Here is a 19,061-nt window from a genome sequence, read left to right as displayed (position 1 = left end):
TAAATATAATTTACCCAGATCTCACATTTTTAGATACCTACAGGTTAGAAACTTTTAATTACTGTTTCTCCTAATTTTCCACACTTATATCCAATGGATATTTTGGAAAAAATTTTAGATTTAAATCTCCCTCAGAAAGGTGTTGTAGCAATTATTTATAATATAATTATGAATTTATGTCCTGATGTATCTAATAAAATTAAAACTGATTGGGAAAGAGAACTTAAGATTATTATACCGATTGAAAAATGGGAAAAAATTCTTCAATTAGTTAATTCATCCTCTGTATGTGCTGAACATGCGTTGATACAGTTTAAAGTAGTGCACAGGGCTCATATGTCCAAAGATAAACTATCTCGTTATTACTCTTATATTAATCCTATTTGTGATAGATGTCACTCCGAGATAGCTTCTTTAACCCACATGTTTTGGTCATGTCCCTTGTTGAAAAAATATTGGAAAGATATTTTTGATATTATTTCAATGGTTTTGAATATAGACTTACAACCTCACCCAATTACTGCTATTTTTGGGTTACCAATGATAGAATTAAATCATTTAACCTCTTCAGCTCGTCGGATGGTTGCATTTCTTACTTTAATGACTAGAAGATCCATTTTGCTGAATTGGAAAGAGATTAACCCTCCTACTAATATTTCACTGGTTTTCACAAACTATGTTGTGTTTAAATTTGGAAAAAATTACAAGTGCGGTTTATGACCCTTCCATTAAATTTGAAAAAACTAGGAGGCCATTTATTCAGCATTTTCATATGATGTAATTTGACCATTTCCAAACTTATTTTACTTCTCTGTAGTGTTGGTTGCGAGGAATGGAGTTGTCGACACTAAGGTTTTCTTTTCTCCCATTTTTTACGATGTTAAAACAGCCCAGGTCCTTTTTTTAGTTTAGTTGACTAATTCTGTTTAGATTAGTTCTTTTTTGAGGGGGTTATTTTTTTTTTTAAATTTTTTTTTCCCTTTTTCATGATTTTTGTCTAGATATTTCTTTTTGTTCTGTATTATTCATTGGTATCCTATATGATTGGGAGTTTTGTCAATCAAGTATTATTTGGTTTTATAATTACTCATGTTAATTATAACAAAGTATTCCCAATAACTTTGTACTATTATTATGTCATGTTTATATTTTATGAAACTAATAAAAAGATTGAAAAAGAAAGAAAGAAAGAAAGAATACAGACTGAAATGGCAGAGCAGACTCGATGGGTCAAATGGCTGAATTCTGCTCCCACACACTATGGTTGCCTTAGATGGAAAGGTGTAAATGCACTCTGTGTCATTCAAGGAATTAAAGGGAGCAGAAAAAGGAACTGCACCAGTTAGCCTAACATTTGTGTTTGAGAAAATGCTGTAATTTATCGTGATAAGCTTGGTATCAAGGAACTTGGAACATCGAATTGCGAATGAGAAGTAGCAAAATGCACTTAAGAAAGGGAATTTGCATTTAATTAATCTGTTAGAGTAATTTAAGGCTCCAAAAAGTTTGGAGGATAAAAGTAGATTTAGAGAAAGGCTATAAAAAGTGTGATCCTGGGATTGGGTACACAACAATTACTGAAAACTAAATATAGACAGGAAGCAGAGAGTGGGAATAAAAGGACAATTTTGAGGATGGCAGCCATCATGTCCATCAGATGGACAGAGAGGGAGTACACAACTCATCTACATTGTAGAGTTTCTTCACTTTCTCTCCTGCAAACTCACCCTGTCTTGGGGCAACAATGCTCCAGTCTCTAGCATCTGATATCCCAGCCAAGCTTTGGCTCTGATTACACATCCATCTATGTTCATGACATGCTCCAGATCAAGATGCATTCCTGGCCCAATTCCTATTTTACTCCTAAACACTTTTCCCCATTCTCACTGAGCTCTGTCTGTACACCTTGACTTGTTCCCAGACATTCTACCCACCCAACTCCTGCAGAATCTGGACAATTGGCTGTGGCTCATGGACATGGCAATGAAGAACACTATCCTCGAGCATAGGGTCTCTCACAGTCATTCACGAGATTTAATGTTTGATTCAAAAGGCAATACTTCAGACTCTGTAGCAGTCCTTCATTAATGTATCAGAGTAGATTTTTAATGTACCTGTGTCTGAGTGGAAACACTGGTTTGCATTGTATCTTTTAAGCTGTCGGATCCATCAAGACTGTATACAGCCCCTGTGAGGTAGAGCTGGAATTACAAGATATAGAGAATTATATTAATGAAGTAGATTCAACTTACACACAGAGCAAAATAAAAACATCAGTCATAAGACAAACAACATTACCTGGTGTTGATTAATGACACTGTGAACAGCAACAGGCACACTGCAGCCTCCCTCCTGCACAGAACATGCAACACAGAGCCAATTAGATTCTTATCTTACAGCAATGTAATAGAAACAAGGTTCTAACAAGTGGGAACAATCTAGATAACATATGCAAAAAGAAAATTGTACCAACTAAAAGATGCCAGGTTTGATCCCCACTTGCTACATTATCTACTGTCATAAGGAATTGTATCACACATAACCGAACTGGCTGAAGGCTGAGTGGTGATGGTGGTGAGTAGGGAGAGGGTGGATTAAAAGAAAGTGGTGTGGGGTTTCAAAAATTAACAAAGAGAACAGGGCTTAAAATGAAAAAAGAAACAGCTAGACGTCCATTCACTGCATAGCAATTCCATCAGAATGCAAAACATATGGTGGAAGAAAAAAATAATCAAGCCCAGCTTCAATAAACCATGACCATGAAATTGGTGGACTGGTGTAAACATCAGTAGGTATGTTAATTTCCCTGAGATAAGCACATCTGCAGGCAGTATCCACTCTGTAATTGTGTCTGATTCTAGTTCCACACCAATGATGCAGAAAACCACTTTCAGTCAGGACCAGTGATGACCACCAAGTAAAGGGAAAATGTTAGAAATACCCTCTTCTCATTGCTACCATGAGGGAGGAGGTACAGGAGCCAAAAGGCACACAACTCAACAGCTTCTTCCCCTCTGCCATCAGATTTCTGAATGCACAACACTACCTCACCCTCCCCCCCTTTCTGCATTACCTATTTAACTCCGTTTTATTATAATATATTGTGATGTACTGCTGCTGCATAACAAATTTCATGACATATGCCGCTGATATTAAACCTGATTCTGATATATCCTGGTTTTCTCTTTAAATGTTGGTGTTCCTAGATATGTTTATGATTTGGTGAGTAGGTCCCAGTAGCCACCTCACCCTTGATTGGGACAGTGCCATTCTGCAGATCTGTCCGCTGGAAAGTAGCAAAACAATAAGAGCATGACACCAGAATTTTGCTTATTTTGAACTGTACCAGGTGCTTCATGAAGGAACGTTCAGCTATGCAGCGGAGAACTGTCTCGGTGTCGTTGAGAGCAGAAACCATTTCCAGGACATCTGGATCATTCACCCGGACTTCAACAGCCAGGGCTCCCTGGAACCATTAGCAACACAAAAACAATTAACAGCAGAATATTAAAAAAATACCTTCTGCACATATGAATGGGCTGAGCATGAGTACTTACCAAACGTACAGCAGGATTCAGTAACCAAGGTAATAAAGCACACAGTTATTGACACACACACGCAAGTACAGCACAAGTTAGTTAACATTCAGAAACATAAATCATACATATGTGTATTATGATCACAGGCCCAGTGATTGTTATGCAATATTTTTATTTACTAATCAGAAATGCAGTTAGTCTCTGTTTTACAAGCAACCACATGGCAAATGGTAGGCAATACCAAGTTAGGGGAGCTGGTCAAACCTACAGTCAAGAATAGCTTTGGAGTTTCAGGTCAATTGGAGTCAGAGGAGAGGAGAAGATGGCGGCGCGTTGCAGCTCGCAGCGGCCACTCCGGTGATGATGATATCTGTTATCGGTCAAGTAGGGTGCCGTGCACAATCCTGATTTGATGGAGACAGACGTGAGAGCACGGAGGAACATCTGGTGAAACTTCGGAAATGCCTGTTACACTGCTGCTGCTACTGTGTGGTCCAGAATCTCTGGAGGAGAAGGCCCCGAGTCCTCGGCTTTGCTTGTTGCTCGGCGGCCGAGGCGGGGTTGAAGTGCTTGGCAGAGGATGGTGCTCGGACAGGCTGTGTCGGAGGGGCTGGTCGGAGGCTCGAAGTTTTCGGACGGACTCAGAGTCCGCTGTGGTTGGGTGCTTCCAATGGTGCTGCATCGGCAAGTTGGCGGCGTTTGGAGGTTCATGGCAGGGAGAGTTTCTCCCTTTTGCCGCCTGCGTGAGATGATGAGGCTATTGGGACTTTGAGACTTTTTTTTTACCGTGCCCATGATCTGCTCTTTATCAAATTACGGTATTGCTTTGCACTGTTGTAACTATATGTAATAATTATGTGGTTTTGTCAATTTTAGTCTTGGTTTGTCCTGTGTTTCTTGTGATATCATTCTGGAGGAACGTTGTATCATTTTTTAATGCATGCATTTTTAAATGACAATAAACGAGGACTGAGTGTGCTCATAATCTAAAACAACATTTGTAAAGAGACAAACAGAATAAGGATTTCAGATATCATTCCATTAAACATACCTGACCCACAGCGTACATACAATCTTCCGGCTCCAAAATCTGGAAGAAAATGAAGAATCTTATATCTACATGCATTCTGGCAACATAACAATTATCTGATTTTAATGTCCATGACGAGTGCTTTGAAAAATAAAACGCCAACAGAAACCATCCCACTTCTAACTATCATGGGAAAATCAGGACACAGGAAAAAGATGTTAAACACAAGAAATTCTGTAGATATTGGAAAACACACACAAAATGCTGGAGGAACTCAGCAGGTCAGGCAGCATCTATGGAAAAGAATAAACAGTCCACGTTTTGGGCTGAGACCCTTCTTCAGAAATGGAAAGGAAAGAGAAAGACGCCAGAATAAAAAAGTAGGGGGGAGGGAAAGAAGGACAAGCTAAAAGGAGATAGGTGAAGCCAGGTGGGTTGGAAAGGTGAAGGGCTGGAGAAGAAGGAATCTGATATGGCACGGAGAGTGGACCATGGGAGAAAGAGAAAAAGGAGTGGTACCAGTATCTGGGATCCTCGGTGGGTCCAAACTGGGAGGCGCCTCCTCCTTCCCTTTCTCCCATGATCCCCTCTCTCCTCCGACCAGATTCCTTTTTCTCCAGCCCTTTACCTTTCCCACCCACCTGGCTTCATCTATCACCTTCTAGCTTGTACTCTTTCCCCTCCCCCACCATTTTATTCTGGTGTCTTCCCCCTTCCTTTCCAGTCCGGATGAAGGATCTTGGCCCAAAATATCAACTGTTGATTCATTTGCATGGATGCTGGCTGACCTACTGAGTTCCTGCAGCATTTTGTGTGTTGCAAAAGATGCTCAATCACTTAGAAACAGAGGATTCAGTAATTTTTTGCTGGGTGGCGCAAGTTTCTGGGAAAAGAATTGATTGCTCTTTAAGGCCACTTGGCCTATCATTTCCCAGAAAATCCCCCTGCAGCATCCCATTGTGCATCAAATGATTTCACTGTGCTATCCAGGATACATGTTTTGATGTGATTGTCATTGGATACTGATCTGGTTTTGCATTTCACCAGTTTGGACCTGCCCTGTTGATGCTGCCAAATGCCATGCCTTCTAATGCCATGCCTTCTAATGCCATGTTTCAATGTGCATACAGCCATTCACAGTGCTTCACAGAAATACCACCTTAGATGCAGGAAAGATGTGGAAAGTATTAATGCTGCTTTATATAAAGGCTTTCAGAATGGAACAGTTGCTCAAGTTAGAATACAAAGCTGAGGTTACGAAAATCCATACCTGACTGATCCGATTCTCCCAACCCATTCGCCGCAGACCAGCTGCTGCCAGTACAATGGCACTGAAGTCATTCTTCTCATCGAGTTTCTTTAACCTTGTGTTCAAGTTGCCTCGCTGCGATTAATATCGTTAAAGAACCCAAGTAATCACTGTTAAGTTCACTGACGCCATGATAATGGTGGGGCTCATCACCAATAATAATGAGACACCTTATAGGAGGTGGAAGAGCTCGAGGCCTGGTGCCTGGCAAATAGCCTCTTCCTCAATGGCAAGAAAACAAAGGAGTTAGGGAGAACTCACACCACTCCCACCCGCTTTACATCAGTGGCACAGCAGTGAAAACTGCAAACTTCTGGGAGTGCACAATTTCTCAAGGTCCCAGAACACATTCTACATAATCAGGAAAGCTCACCAATGCCTCTAATTTCTGAGGAGGCTGAAGAGGGCTGGACTATGCACATCAATACACACATCCTCCTACAGAAGTGCAGTAGAGAGCATCCTAACATGCTGCATCACTGCACGCTATAAAAACTGCACTGCGGCAGACAGGAAGGCTCTACAACGGTTAATCAAACTGCCAAACAGATTACCAATGCTTGCCTACCTACCATCAAGGACATATTTACAAAAGAGGTTCCGGAAAAAGGTAACATCATGAAGGATCCCATCCAACTTGCTCCTGGACTGTTTCTCCCATGCCCATCAGGGAGGAGGCTATGTAGCATCCACGCCACAACCACAGTTACTTTCCCCAAGCAGTAAAGCTGATCAACACCTCCACCCACTAACCCACCTCACCACCACTACTTTAGCAGTCCATTTGGTCACCTTATGTACAGACACTCCCGTGCCTAGCGTCACTTTATGGACATACAATCAATCTATGCATATAAGCTATCTTATAGATTTAGATTTATTGTGTTATAATTACTGTATTCTTTATCATATTATATTCCTTGTGCCTTTACACTTGCGTATTGGAAATGACATTAATCAATTTTGAATCTTGAATCTGAAATACTTCCCTAGCTCGACAACATCCTTAGTGATACTTCCCTGGCAGATAGAGGTAATACCACACATTCTTTTCAACATTAGTAACCTCATTACATTTCATCACCATGAACAAACTCCTGTCAACACCAGGTCAATATGGTTTCAAAGCCACTGTGCCCCCGAGTACTCTGGGTCCTGCAACCCACAAGGATATATTAATTGTTCACCAGTTTGATCCTTCCCAACATTAACAATTCTTCAGGTACACTAATAAGGTGGTAATTTTTGCTTTTCCACAAGTGAATGATGGCATACAGGGAGCCAGCTTGCTTTTTTGACTTGATTTTAGTCCTGCTAAGTGTCCTCACACTAAACAACCTAACTGGTGAACTGCTTCAACTGCTGATGGCATTGAACAGAGCACTCTGGGTCTCATTCAATTGATCTAGAAAGAGATGGGTAGTTAGCTCCAGAACAATTCTGAAGCTTCAAGTAAAACAGCGCTTTCAATTTTCAAATACCAGGATTTTTAAGTTTCACTAATTGAAATGACTTGCTTACACGCCACCCATAAACTTACAGAGTGGGCTCAAACACTACTTTAAAGTTTTGTTGTTATGCATACATGACTTTGGACAGAAATAAAAGGATACAATATCCTTGAACTCCAGGTGAGGAAACCGTCTTTTCAGCTGTGCTGCTCGTCGTAAAGAACTAGTGCCGACTACACTGTGGGGATCCAATAGAGAATAAAAATGTTGCACAGAAAGTGAACACTAATCACAATCCATCACAAGGTCTTTTCTTCCTCCCAACCTCCACGAGAAACCAAATGTAAATATACAGCCTGCAACCTCCCCCATCCCAGCCCTCAAATGTGATAGAAAATGAGGAAACCGCAAGCTTCATGTCATCATCTTCCTCAATACATGTCACGTTGTTAACTTTCCCATGGTACAACAGTTTGGAAGTCCCAGCAACCAAGTCTACAGTGTTCATACAGGAAGTGGACCGAGTACAATGTGCTAACCCATTAAATTACATTACATTAGAATTTTCACATTCTACAAAACAGCAAAGAATAATCACTCTTGCAATTAGTTGTACATATGCATAGATAATACAGGAATAAAATTATACTGAGTGCGCTAACCTGTGGGCTTTTTGTTTAAAATGGACCTGCAGCCCAAGTTTTAGGCCAGCTGGTTCATTTTCTATTCAGCTTTTGACATGGGGAATTGTGTCAAGAAAGTGGGATTGCCCTGTGCTGCCAAAACTGGTCACCAAATACCTACTTGGATCAATGCCTTACCTCCGCTCTGCCAGCGTGTCCAGGGACTTTCCTGCATGACTTGGATGCACAACAACAGCATCATAAGGAATCTCACGCCTGTAATAGGATAACTGTGGTTATAAATCAGTATCAACTTTTGCAAATTGGCTATTTACAAACTTGCAATTGCACTGTTTGGGTAAAATTCACAGTATGGGCTTGTCATTTATATTAAAGCAGGGGGTAGAGAGAAGGGAATAAGGTGCTTGAATATAGTGGCTATTGTTGCGGGGGGGGGGGGGAAGAAATGAGTGGCTAAATTATAAATGTGCTGTAGTCTCCACACTGTTTTTGCATCAGTTATTCTTTCCATCATCCATGTGAGGAAATATCCATCGCAATTTACTTGAGTGTTAGCAGCAGAAAAAAGTTCCCTCTGCTGTTCCATCAAACATGGCCAGAGAGTTAAATTGGAGAGTAGACATCTGGTTATATGAATCATATTGAACTCTCACAGATAATACTCACTTGCAGATGGCTCCAATTGCAAACCCAGGAGGGAGTGCTGTTGGCAGGTCTTTCAGGGAGTGAACTACCAAATCAACCCTACATTGAAGGAAGAGAATGAAGAATAACAGTACAAAGACAACAGGTGTAAAAAGCGTAAACAATCAAAACATTTGCAAGAAATAACCATCACGATCGGCAAAAAAACAACAAAAAGGGCCACTCCAGAAACTCAGAGCAAAATCTAAGACTTCCACAGTACACAGTGCACTGTATTACTGGATATACCTGTGCAAAAGGGAGCAAATAGGTCTCCCATTCGATAGAGATTATGGTACTACTTCAAAAGGAGGACTAAGCTTCTGACTTTCAACCAACATTTTCTGGAGAAAACTTCCTGTTCCTTCTTAAAATGATGTCAAGAGAGCCTTCAAAGTCCACTAAGAGGGCAGTGAACTTAGTTCAGTACTGCATGAGATGTGTCATAGATTTTGTGGTCAATTGGAATGTTACTTACACCAGAATCAGAGCTCAGAAGCCCAAGTACTACCCACTGAGCCACAGGTCCTGAATTTACAAGAGATTAGTTTTTTTGAAGAAGTATTTTTAAGAACAAGTTGAAGTGCTGTGCAAGTGAGGGATAGATTGCCATCTAGGAATCCTTACTCATTCTTCTCTAATGCAGCTTCCAGCTCCTTTGTGAACAGACTCTTCTCACCAATCTGATGGAAGAAATTAAACAATGGTTAAATATCATTATTTCCTCACATATCACCTTGCTGCCCCTCTCCCTCACTCTGGTCTGTACTCTACACAAACTGTTGTGTGGCACTCTTTCGTTACTAGAAGCAGCAGATGGAAGTGAATGGAGAAGGGACACAAGACTCAGTTCAAATAATTGGCAAATGTTTTAAGTATATGGAAACAAGCTGATTTCATAATCTTTTGTTTTACTTACATTGGTTTGGTTTAATTTTTGAGGAATAATCAGCCAAAAAAAAAGACAACCAATGGTAGTTAATGTCATTATAATTATTCCTGCATCTGATACAACCTGAGTTAGCTGCAGAATAAAGCTTCTTCTATAATTTTCTATTAAATACAGTCCTGTTCAAATGCACCTGCACTACTCTACTTAAAGAAATTAATTCAAGGTTATTTCTGTGATATGTCACAATAATATGGAAAACAGAAGACCAAACAAACATACTAAGTACCTTCGAGAGAGCAGTGTCCAGAATTTTGTCTCCAGTGGTTGTCATGGCAACTACAGCAATAGAACATACCATTAAACCGGACTGTATATTAACACACAATACATAACAATTTCATTTACATTACAAAAAAAAAGGAAAACATCGGCTTAATTTAAGCAAACCCTCTAAAACAAACCCTAAGTGAAAGGGACCAGGAAATATGCCACAGAAATGCCACCCCTCCTATTAAACTTAATTCCCGTCTTTTAAAATTTTTTACACAATCTGCTTATGTTGGCTCCATTGATAAACTATTCTGCAAATTGTGAATTAGATTTTTGTTGTCTTGGATCACTGTGTTGAATAATCTCTCAGTCTAGAATTTTTAAGAAGTCTCTTTGTGATAGCCAATTCTCACACAATGCTGCAATTCTGAGAACCACTGACCATATAATATATTCTTACATTGTAAATTGTACCTTGTAAGTAAATGCTAGTATTTGTACTTATACACATTTTATACCATAACTGTACTTCTAACATTTTTATATAATTCTTTATTTTGGCTGTTGTAGTTTTTGTTGCACTTAGCACCAACATACCACAGCTAATTTCTAATACGTACAATCAATGAAACAACTCTTTTTAAGTGATTCAACAACTGCAATATAGAAAATGTAGCAGCAATTTTGTATAGCAAAGTACAAAAATGGGATAATTCTGAGTTACTTTGCTCCAGTGATATGGACTGTGTGGCAAATATAATCTCACTACTCTTCTTCAAGGAAGATTTTGGGAAATTTTCTGTATGCCCAAGGGACAGATGGTGTTAACCCAAAAGATAGCATTCTGACAGTCGAACATGACCCTAAAAAGGGTGGCACGATAGCATAACGCTTTACAGTGCCAGCGACCCAGCTTTAATTCCAGGCAGTCTCTATAAAGAATTTTTACATTCTCCCATGACAGTGTTGATTTCCTCTGGGGATGCTCCAGTTTCTTCCCACATTTCAAAGATATATGGGGTTAGTAAGCTGTGGGCATGCTATGTTGGCACTGGAAGTGTGGGCTACCCCCAGCATATCCTCAGACTGTGTTGGCTGTTGATGCAAATGACACATTTCACTCTATGGTTTGCTGTACATATGACAAATAAAGCTAACCTTATCTTTAATTCTATACCAGTTTAAAACTAGATTTTTGTACTCAAAACCGTGGTGTACACTTTGAATCCATAACTAAGAGGAAAGTGTGCTACCAACCGAGCCACAGTTGGTACCTCTCTGAGATGGAAATAGTTAGAATTCAAAATCTGATGTTAGTGATATATTGTGGATTCACACACGATTGCATTTCCTGGAATACAGATAGAAGCACAATGACCTGAACAAGGTGATTAAAATGATCAAAAAATTCAAAGAAACACTTCCTTCAGGTGGAAGTTGGACAGAGGAGGAAGGGATTAAATTCAAAATTCTGGATTCCCACTTATCATTCTTAACATTATCAAATTCAACAAAGTGTTTGACAGAAGATTTGTGAAACAGTTACAAAACTTTGGATTTAAATAAAGGAAGGAAAAGATTACCTTTATTTATACATTACTGGAAAAGAATCAGAAAATATTGTATTGCAGCCATGTAAAAGCCTGGTTAGACAACACTTATTTTGATTGGAGTACTGCACAGATGTAGTAGAAACATTCCCGCGCAAGTCCGATGAAGAGTTTTAAAAACCCAGTCTCCGTAAAAGAGGGATACTGTCTAGAAGAGCGGTCATCATGGGAGTGGTCTGAGTCAGAGTGGTAAGGCTTTGGCGAGAACAGGCAGAGGCACGGCAAGTAGGTAAGTTAATGCTTTATTTATTTTTTCTTATTTATCTCTTGAAAGAATAGAGGATATGTCTACAGGGCTAGTGTTCTGTTCTGGGTGCCAGATGTGGGATTTCCAGAAGAACACTAACCACCCCGATGGCCACATCTGCACCAGGTGCATCGAGATGCAGCTCCTAAGAGACCGTATTAAGGAAGTGGAGCTGCAGCTCGATGGCCTTCGGCTTGTTAGGGTAAGTGAAGAAGTGATGGACAGGAGCTACAAGGAGGTAGCCATCCCAAGGCTACAGGAGACAGATAAATGTGTGACTGTCAGAAGAGGGAATGGAGACTGTCAGATAGTGGAGAGCACCCCTGTGGCCATCCCCTCAACAATAAATACTCCATTTCAAGTACTGTTGGGGGGTGGGGATGGGGGGAAACCTACCTGGGGGGAGCAATAGTGGCTGTGCCTCTGGCACTGAGTCTGGCCCTGTGGCTCAGAATGGTAGGGAACTGAAGAGGATGGCAGCAGTAACAGGGGACTCCATGGTCAGGGGAACATATAGGTGATTCTGTAGACACAAAAAAGAAACACGGATGGTAGTTTGCCTCCCAGGTGCCAGGGTCTGCAATATTTCAGGACATGTCCACAATCTCCTGAAAAGGGAGGGTGAGCAGCACGAAGTCATGGTACGTATTAGTACCAATGACATAGGTAGAATGAGGAGGCCCTGAAAACAGACTACATGGAGTCAGGAAGGAAGCTGAGAAGCAGGACCTCAAGGTAGTGATCTCGGGATTGCTGCCTCTGCCACGTGACAGTGAGGATAGGAATAGAATGAGGTGGCAGACAAAGGCGTGGCTGAAGAATTGGAGTAAGGGGCAGGGATTCAGAATTCTGGATAATTAGCACTTAAATCTGAGGGGGACCAATATTCTTGTGGGCAGGTTTACTACAGCTGTCAGGAGTGGTTTAAACTAATATGGCAGGGGGATGGGAACCAATATGATAGAGCTGAGGTTGAGCCAGCAGGTTTACAAGTACATAATGGGTGTAACATGAATGTAAGGAAGGACAAGCCAATGACTGGGTACAAACGCAGAAAAAGCAAGAGTTAAATTGTACCACAGAGGCAAAATTCAAAAGGGCGAAGAATGCGGGACTGAATGGGCTATACTTAACCGTGCATAGCGTTCGAAATAAGGTGGATGAACTCATGGCGCAGTTAACGATTGGTCAGTATGACATTACGGACATCCCTGAGTTGTGGCTGAAAGAAGGCCATAGTTGGGAACTTAACATCAAAGCATATACTTTGTATCAAAAGGACAGCAAGAAGGCATCGAAAGTGGTGTGGCTCTGTTGGTAAGAGATGGAATTACATCTTCAGAAAGAGGGGACACAGGTCAGAGAATGTTGAATTGTTGTGGGTGGAGTTAAGAAACTGCAGTGGTTAAAAAAAACATTATGGGAATCATATATAGGCCTCCAAATAGTAGCCAAAATGTGGGGTTGAGCAAAGGGAGATGGAAAAGGCATGTAATAAGGGCAATGTCACAATTGGCTTAATTAGGAAAGGGAAAAAAGATTATGAGAGAAAGCTGGCAGGGAACATAAAAACTGACTGTAAAAGCTTTTATAGATATGTGAAAAGAAAAAGACTGGTTAAGACAAATGTGGGTCCCTTACAGTCAGAAACAGGTGAATTGATCATGGGGACATGGCAGACCAACTGAATAACTACTTTGGTTCTGTCTTCACTAAGGAGGACATAAATAATCTTCCGGAAATAGTAAGAGACCAAGGGTCTAGTGAGATGGAGGAACTGAGGGAAATACATGTTAGTAGGGAAGTGGTGTTAGGTAAATTGAAGGGATTGAAGGCAGATAAATCCCCAGGGCCAGATGGTCTGCATCCCAGAGTGCTTAAGGAAGTAGCCCAAGAAATAGTGGATGCATTAGTGATAATTTTTCAAAACTCTTTAGATTCTGGACTAGTTCCTGAGGATTGGAGGGTGGCTAATGTTACCCCACTTTTTAAAAAAGGAGGGAGAGAGAAACCAGGGAATTATAGACCAGTTAGCCTAACATCGGTGGTGGGGAAACTGCTAGAGTCAGTTATCAAAGATGTGATTAGAGCACATTTGGAAAGCGGTGAAATCATCGGACAAAGTCAGCATGGATTTGTGAAAGGAAAATCATGTCTGACGAATCTCATAGAATTTTTTGAGGATGTAACTAGTAGAGTGGATAGGGGAGAACCAGTGGATGTGGTATACTTGGATTTTCAAAAGGCTTTTGACAAGGTCCCACACAGGAGATTAGTGTGCAAACTTAAAGCACATGGTATTGGGGGTATGGTATTGATGTGGATAGAGAATTGGTTGGCAGACAGGAAGCAAAGAGTGGGAATAAACGGGACCTTTTCAGAATGGCAGGCAGTGACTAGTGGGGTACCGCAAGGCTCAGTGCTGGGACCCCAGTTGTTTACAATATATATTAATGACTTAGACGAGGGAATTAAATGCAGCATCTCCAAGTTTGCGGATGACACGAAGCTGGGCGGCAGTGTTAGCTGTGAGGAGGATGCTAAGAGGATGCAGGGTGACTTGGGTAGGTTAGGTGAGTGGGCAAATTCATGGCAGATGCAATTTAATGTGGATAAATGTGAGGTTATCCACTTTGGTGGCAAGATCAGGAAAACAGATTATTATCTGAATGGTGGCCGATTAGGAAAAGGGGAGGTGCAACGAGACCTGGGCGTCATTGTACACCAGTCATTGAAAGTGGGCATGCAGGTACAGCAGGCGGTGAAAAAGGCGAATGGTATGCTGGCATTCATAGCAAGAGGATTCGAGTACAGGAGCAGGGAGGTACTACTGCAGTTGTACAAGGCCTTGGTGAGACCACACCTGGAGTATTGTGGGCAGTTTTGGTCCCCTAATCTGAGGAAAGACATTCTTGCCATAGAGGGAGTACAAAGAAGGTTCACCAGATTGATTCCTGGGATGGCAGGACTTTCATATGATGAAAGACTGGATCGACTAGGCTTATACTCTCTGGAACTTAGAAGATTAAGGGGGGATCTGATTGAAGCGTATAAAATTCTAAAGAGATTGGACAGGCTAGATGCAGGAAGATTGTTCCCAATGTTGGGGAAGTCCAGAACGAGGGGTCACAGTTTGAGTATAAAGGGGAACCCTTTTAGGACCGAGATTAGGAAAAACTTCTTCACACACAGAGTGGTGAATCTGTGGAATACTCTGCCACAGGAAACAGTTGAGGCCAGTTCATTGGTTATATTTAAGAGGGAGTTAGATATGGCCCTTGTGGCTAAAGGGATCGTGGGGTATGGAGAGAAGGCAGGTACAGGGTTCTGAGTTGGATGATCAGCCATGATCGTACTGAATGGCAGTGTAGGCTCGAAGGGCCGAAGGGCCTACTCCTGCACCTATTTTCTATGTTTCTATGTAATAGGGTACTTCAACATGCAAGGGGATTGGGAAAATCAGGTTGGTGTCAGATCACAAGAGGGGGAATTTGTTAAATGCCTATGAGATGGCTTTTTAGAGCAGCTTGTGCTTGAGCCTACTAGGGGAAAGGCTCTTAGATTGGGTGCTGTGTAATAACCCAGATTTTATTAGGGAGCTTATCATAAAGAAACCCTCAGGAGGCAGTGATCATAATATGATTGAATTCATACTGCAACTTGAGAGGGAGAAGCATAAGTCACATGTATCAGTATCGCAATGGAATAAAGGGAATTACAGAGACATGAGAGAGAAGCTTGCCCACGTCGATTGGAGGAAGATACTGGCAGGGTTGAGGGCAGAGCAGAGGTGGCTGAAGTTTCTGGAAATAGCTCACAAACGCAGGATAGATATGTCCCACAGTAGTTATCAAATGACAGGGCCAGGCAACTGTGGCTGACAAGGGTAGTTAAGAACTGCATAAAAGCCAAGAAAAGGGCATACAAGGTAGCAAAAGTGAGTGGGAAGTTGGATGATTGGGAAGCTTTTAAAATCCAACAAAAGGCAACTAAAAAGCTACAAGAAGGGAAACTATGAAATATGAGGTCAAACTAGCCAATAATATAAAGCAGGTTACTAAAAATTTTTTCAGTTATATAAAGAGTAAAAAGGGAGGTGAGAGCTGATATTGGACCACTGGAAAATGATGCTCGTGAGGTAGTAATGGCAAATGAACTTAATGGGTACTTTGCAGTAATCTTCACTGTGGAAGACACTAGCAGTGTGCCGGAGGTCCGTGAGTGTCAAGGAGCAGGAGTGAGTGCCATGTTATTACGAAGGAAAAAGTGCTAGGCAAACTCAAAGGTCTTAAGGTGGATAAGTCACCAGATAGATTACATTGCGGAGTCCTGTGATAACAGATGATTGGTCATGATCTTTCAAGAATCACTTGATCCTGGCATGGTCTTGGAGGACTGGAAAATTGCAACTGTCACTCCACTCTTTAGGAAGGGAGGAAGACAAAAGAAATTATAGATTAGATTCAACTTTGTCATTATGCCGAGTACAGATACAAAGCCAATGAGATGCATTTAGCATCTGACCAGAAATGCAAAGAATAGTGTTATTTACAAAATAACTGTGAATTTAAAAAAAGTGCTACAGCACACAAATATAAAAGTACTGAGACAGTACAATACGGATGCAATACTGCTTAGCGCTGTGATGAGAGGTTCAGCAGTGTCGCAGCCTCAGGGAAGAAGCTCTTCCTGTGCCTGCTGGTGCAGGAGCGGAGGCTCCTGTAGCGCCTACCGGATGGGAGGAGAGTAAAAAGTCCATGGTTAGGGTGAGATGCATCCCTGATAATGCTTTTCGCCCTGCCCAGGCAGCGTTAATGGTAGATGTTCTCAATGGTGGACAATTGGGTGCCGATAATCCGCTGGGCAGTTTTCACCACATGCTGGAGTGCTTTGCGGTCTGATACGGGACAATTGCCATACCACACTGAGATGCAGTTGGTGAGTATGCTCTCAATGGTACAGCAGTAAAAGTCCGTCAGTATCCTGGGACAGAGGTGAGCTTTCTTCATGCTCTGCAGGAAATAAAGGTGCTGTTGTGCCTTTTTGATCAGGATGGAGGAGTTCAGGGACCAGGTGAGATCCTCGGAAATGTGGACACCAAGGAATTTGAAGCTTGATACACGCTCCACTACAGCTCCGTTGATGTAGGTGGGGACGTGAGTGTGACTCCTGGCATGCCTGAAGTCCACAATGATCTCCTTGGTCTTCTGGGTGTTAACGGCCAGATTGTTGTCGGCACACCACGCGGCCAGGTGCTGGACCTCAACCCTGTAGGCCGTCTCATCATGCTCTCTGATCAGACCAACCACCATGGTGTCGTCTGCGAACTTGATTATGGAGTTAGAACCATGTGCAGGAACACAGTCATAGGTGAAAAGGGAGTACAGAAGAGGGCTCAGCACACAGCCTTGAGGCACGTCGGTGTTCAGGGTGAGAGTGGAGGAGGAGAGGTTGTCTACAGGGCAGTTAGTCTAACCTCAGTGATTAGGATGAGGTTTCAGGGTACTTGGAGAATAATGATAACACAAGTCAAAGTCAGCATGGCTTCTATAAAGGGAAATCTTGCCTGACAAATCTGTTAGAGTTCTTCAAGGAAGTAACAAGCAGGGTGGACAAAGGGAAGGCAGGGATGTCATTTACTTGGATTTTCAGAAGGTACTTGATGTGGTGCCACGCATGAGGCCTTTTCTGGTTGGCTGCCAATGACCAGTGGTGCTCCTCAGGGGTCAGTATTGGGACCGCTACTTTTCACATTGTTTGTCAGTGATATAGATAATGGAATTGATGGCTTTGTGGCAAAGTTTGCAGATGATACGAATATAGGTGGAGGGGTAGGCAGTGTTGTGAAGGCAATGCAATTGCAGCAGGACTTAGACAAATTGGAAGAATGGGCAAAAAAGTGGCAGATGGAGTACAGTTTTGGGAAATGTATGATAGTGCATTTTGGTAAAAAGAACAATTGTGCGAACTATTATCTAAATGGGGAGAAGGTTCAAACATCAGAGGTGCAGAGGGACTTAGACATCCTCGTGCAAGACTCCCAGAAGGTTAATTTACAGGTCGAGTCTGTGGTAAAGAAGGCAAATGCAATGTTGGCATTCATTTCAAGGGAAATAGAACATAAAAACAAGGAGATAATGCCGAGGCTTTATAAGACACTAGTTAGGCTGCACTTGGAGTATTGTCAACAGCTTTGGGCCCCATTTCTCAGAAAGGATGTGTTGTCATTGGAGAGAGTCCAGAACAGGTTCACGAGGATGATTCTGGAAATGAAGGGGTTAACATAGGAGTGTTTCGCAGCTTTGGGCCTGTACTCACTGGAATTAGAAGAATGTTGGGGGGGCAGGGAGATCTCACTGAAACTTACAGAATGTTAAAAGGACTAGATAAGGTGGATGTGGAGAGGATGCTTCTTATGGTCAGGGTAACCAGAACTAGAGGACACAGCCTCAAAATTGAGGGGAGACCTATTAGAACAGATTAAGGAGGAATATTTTTAGCCAGAGATTAGTGAATCTGTGGAGTGCTCTGCCACAGACTGCGGTGAAGGCCAAGTCCATAGGTATAATTAAAGTAGAAGTTGATAGTTTCCTGATTGGTCAGAGCATCAAAGGATACGGCGAGAAGGCAGGTGTATGGGGTTGAGTGGGATCAAGGGATCAGCCATGATGGAATGGTGGAGCAGACTTGATGGGCTGAATGGCCTAATTTTGCTCCCATGTCTTATGGTCTTAGTACAGAAAGATATACTGGCCTTGGGGAGAATGAAGCACAGAATGATACCCACATGTTAAAATGGTTAAACTGTAAGGAGACTTCATGCAAGCAAATGCTGTATTTTGTAGTTTTTAAGAAGGATATGGGATTTTCCGACTGAAGTTTCTCAGAAATGACAATTTTTCTTTTTCCATCTTTCTAACTTTTGGGGAGTCTACAACTAGAAGGCATTAGTGCATTTCACAAGTGAAGTTAGGAAATATTTCTATTTGCTGAGGGATGCAGAAATTTAGATCTCTTTTCAGGAATGGCAATTAATCTCAGGTCAATGGCTGAATTTAAATTGGACGTTAATTAAAGGCATGTAGCAATGTGGGGAAGGTAGGTATATATTACAGATGAAACAAGAAAGTACTAAATGCTGAAATCATTAAATGCTCACTCTATTTTCTACAGACTTAGCCAAAGCTTTTGAAATTAAAGGAAAATTGTTCAACAGCAAAATCAGCAAGGTGAGCAAGATGTTTTTCTTTGCACCCCCACCCCCCCATTAAAAGATACAGTTGATCTTGAACTCTTCTCAAAAGACACAGGACACTAGAAGTCAATTGAAGCTTTCAAGACAGAGATTGCGAAAAGTACTTTGAGGAGGGAAGAGAAGATTGATG

General features: G+C 41.6%; 1 protein-coding gene across 8 annotated transcripts in view; it reads right to left on the bottom strand.

The window, feature by feature from the left end:
- The window catches only part of hmbsb (hydroxymethylbilane synthase, b), a 40,082-nt gene that overhangs the window by 9,403 nt on the left and 11,618 nt on the right, over nucleotides 1-19,061 (bottom strand). For all 8 annotated transcript variants that reach the window (XM_063038503.1, XM_063038507.1, XM_063038510.1 and 5 more), the window contains 10 exons: nucleotides 9,836-9,885; nucleotides 9,285-9,340; nucleotides 8,640-8,717; nucleotides 8,151-8,228; nucleotides 7,492-7,567; nucleotides 5,840-5,953; nucleotides 4,591-4,629; nucleotides 3,347-3,466; nucleotides 2,299-2,352; nucleotides 2,115-2,201 (listed from right to left, as the gene is read on the bottom strand). In XM_063038503.1, coding sequence (XP_062894573.1) covers nucleotides 2,115-2,201; nucleotides 2,299-2,352; nucleotides 3,347-3,466; nucleotides 4,591-4,629; nucleotides 5,840-5,953; nucleotides 7,492-7,567; nucleotides 8,151-8,228; nucleotides 8,640-8,717; nucleotides 9,285-9,340; nucleotides 9,836-9,885 — 752 coding nt within the window. The remainder of the gene's footprint in view (nucleotides 1-2,114; nucleotides 2,202-2,298; nucleotides 2,353-3,346; nucleotides 3,467-4,590; nucleotides 4,630-5,839; nucleotides 5,954-7,491; nucleotides 7,568-8,150; nucleotides 8,229-8,639; nucleotides 8,718-9,284; nucleotides 9,341-9,835; nucleotides 9,886-19,061) is intronic.

This window comes from Mobula hypostoma, chromosome X2, assembly GCF_963921235.1.
Source record: "Mobula hypostoma chromosome X2, sMobHyp1.1, whole genome shotgun sequence".
Lineage (NCBI taxonomy): Eukaryota > Metazoa > Chordata > Chondrichthyes > Myliobatiformes > Myliobatidae > Mobula > Mobula hypostoma.
Note: the sequence above shows the minus strand (reverse complement) of the source record. Positions and strands in the feature narration are given on the sequence as shown.